Here is a 3114-nt window from a genome sequence, read left to right as displayed (position 1 = left end):
AAAGAACTTGTAGAAACATATGTATTATTCCCTCCTTCTACCCTGGTTAATTTTTTCCCACTCATTGTCCAAATGAAGAAGATCTCAACCCTAAGAATCCTTCACCATCATCATTCTCTTCTGAATCGCAGTCCACCCTTCTCCCTCTGTTTCAATTTCAAATTCGCCACCATCCCTCACGCCCACTCCTTTGTTGTCTCCTACCTCGTCTCAACCTGCGGCTTCTCACCGGAATCCGCCGTCTCCGCCTCCCGCCACCTCCGCTTCCACAGTCCACAGAAGCCTGACTCCGTCCTGGCATTCTTCTCTGCGCATGGCTTCTCAGTCTCCCAAATCCGCTCCATCGTCAAAAGGGAAAGCCGCATCCTCCTCTGCAATCCCGACAAGGTCCTCCTCCCCAAGTTCCTCTTCCTCCGCTCCAAAGGCGCCTCCCCCGCCGACATAGTCCACATGGTCACCACCGGCCCTCGCGTCCTCCTTCGCAGCCTCGATAACCACATCGTCCCCACCTATCTCTTCATCAAAAGTTTTGTGGAATCCGACAAGCAAATCATCACCTGTCTCAAGCGCAACCTCTCCTTCATTGGCGACCGTCGCCTATCTTCCAACGTCCAAATTCTCCTGGATAACGGCGTTAAACGTTCCAGTATCGCCATGTTGCTCACCATGTGGCCCTCTATCCTCTGCACCTATAACCTGTCCCACACTGTTTCTGAATTGAAGGAAATGGGGTTTGAAACTTCCACCTCCACTTTCGCCGTCGCCATGCTCGCCAAAAGGACTGTGACTAAAGCCAAGTGGGACGACAAAGTTGAGGCTTTTAAGAAGTGGGGGTGGTCGGAGGAGCATGTGCTTGTGGCGTTTAAGAAGCACCCTTATTGCATGTTGACGGCCCGTGAGAAGATTGAAGCCGTGTTCAGCTTTTGGGTTGAGGTGTTAGGGTATAGCTCTTTGGAGCTTCTCAAGTATCCTGTTATTTTTCCGATGAGTCTCTCTAAGAGGATTGTTCCCAGGTCTTTGGTTCTGAGGTTTCTTGCCAAGGAAGGTTTGCGGAAAAAGGGTGCCAGCAATTGCACGCCTATACTCGTGACGGAGAATGTGTTTCTGAACAAGTTTGTCAATTGTTTTGAGAAGCATTCTTCTCAGTTGTTGACGATGTATGAGAAAAGTCAGAATGAAGGGAACACTGGTAAGGGGGAGAAGAATGTTTGCTTGTAGCATTGGCTTATTGTTCACTCCTATGATATCTACTGAAATTCTGACTACATAAAAGAACGAGTCTTTTGATGAAAGAGAGAAATTATCATATTTGTAGGTATGAATTATGTTTAGTCTGGCGTTTTCATAATATGTTCTGATTGCATAGAGAGGTGGTTTAGTTAAATTATTTACCATGCTCATTAGCAGCACATTGTGGACTAAAACAAGAAATGAAAGAAAATGTTGGACCTGCAAAATTTGTTTGAAGGAGATTTACATGACTGCCAATTTAAGCCTCAACCGGGGAAGATTTGTGAAATTGGTTGCCTTGTCTGTATCCATCTTTTTGAGATGAACAATACAGCTTCATAAAACCAGCAAATAGATTTCGTTTGAATATTTCGCATGGAAAAAGCAGAGGCAAATAATGGTTGACTTGAAAGATGATTAAGAATATTTCACTCAATGACATTCTGAAGATCTGATGTTTGTTTCTGTATATAAATTGCTACTCTTGGTCAAATTCTGTCTATGCTGTTATTCTCATCTGTCAAGCAGGCTGCTTTGTGTGAATTATTAAGTACTGCTGCTTATTTCACACTCTCCTATTCACCCTTCCTGGAATGAGTGTTTAGTATGGAGTTGTTACAGATTTTGGCTTGTCTTTTGTTTGTTTGTTTTTTTCTTAGAGTGAAATGAGCTGATTCTTAAGAGGTATTTTCTGTCCAAAATGAGATAAAACACCTACTCTTCAAGAAACAGGTATGATGTTTTCTGCCTAGCTGTTTTTATTTGTTACAGGTGACTGTTTCTTTGTGGATTGACTAAAGACTAAACTAGAAGGGTGTTTGTATTCTTTGGTTGAGATGAAGTGATTCTAGTTTTTTTCAGTCTGTTTTAAAATCAATTTGAAAGATATGTATATAAACATAAAGCGCGGAAAGAGAAGTTTAGGAAATGATGAACTTCCCAAGGAAGTAGATGCTCATACCAATATCAAAGTGTTTGCCATTGAATGAACAAAAGGGAAACAGTCATCTCAGATGAAGGGTTCCAGAGTTGATCGAAGGTGCAGTAAAAAATTGCCACACCATATTATATTTTAAAAACTGCTATTTTGTCGTGGTTTAAACTATGAAATTATTGAGGGCAAACACGGACAATACTTATAATCTCTAAAATATTCTAAAAGGTAAGATAGAGGGATATAAACATGTTTCAATTTTATTTTGTAACAGAAAATTTTTCTCATCTTAGTTCAAAATGATTTTGTTGTTTATTTTTATAGACATAATAAAATTTTATACAGTAAATTTAATTTTTTTAAAAATTAATATATTTTTCTTTTTTAAAATTCTGTTAAACCTGTGTTAAAATTATTAAAAATTTAATAAATATTTTTTAAATTAAACATTTTATCAATTATTGTAAAATGCTGAGAGTATTGTAAAATGCCGGTGTCTGTCTTACCCATATATCTAACACACTATTCAAATCTAAAAGTTTCACAACTATGAAATTAATTTTAAATATCGGAGAGATACTTTTTTTTTTCCATTTAAAAATATAATAATCTAAAACAGACTTTGTAAACAATCTGACCAATACGAAATAAATGATCAGTTTAATAATTATGCTTAAAACTTCCCAAAAAGACAACTTTTTTTCAGCTTCATTAATGTTAAAAAAAACAGTTATTTATATAATTCTATTTAGTAAACTGACAGAAAAATGTTTTTACTACTTTTAAAAATATAAAAAATTTGAATTAAAATTTTAACAAATAAATTACTATTTCAAGTTGAGGTATCAACCTAATTTTGAGATGTCAAATTGACAAAAGTTTTTTTTTTAAAAAAAAAAAATACTATTTCAATAACTTAGCTTAAAAACTTAGTATGGGATTTTGTGTGT

General features: G+C 36.8%; 1 protein-coding gene across 1 annotated transcript; it reads left to right on the top strand.

Moving 5' to 3' along the window:
* LOC137806907 (uncharacterized) lies at positions 1-1998 on the top strand. The gene has a single exon (XM_068607284.2). The coding sequence runs from the start codon at positions 73-75 to the stop codon at positions 1216-1218; it is 1146 nt and encodes a 381-aa protein (XP_068463385.1). The 5' UTR covers positions 1-72; the 3' UTR covers positions 1219-1998.
* The last annotated feature ends 1116 nt before the right edge of the window (positions 1999-3114 follow it).

The sequence above is a fragment of the Phaseolus vulgaris genome, chromosome 3 (assembly GCF_051622355.1).
Source record: "Phaseolus vulgaris cultivar YP4 chromosome 3, ASM5162235v1, whole genome shotgun sequence".
In the NCBI taxonomy this organism is placed as follows: Eukaryota; Viridiplantae; Streptophyta; class Magnoliopsida; order Fabales; family Fabaceae; genus Phaseolus; species Phaseolus vulgaris.
Note: the sequence above shows the minus strand (reverse complement) of the source record. Positions and strands in the feature narration are given on the sequence as shown.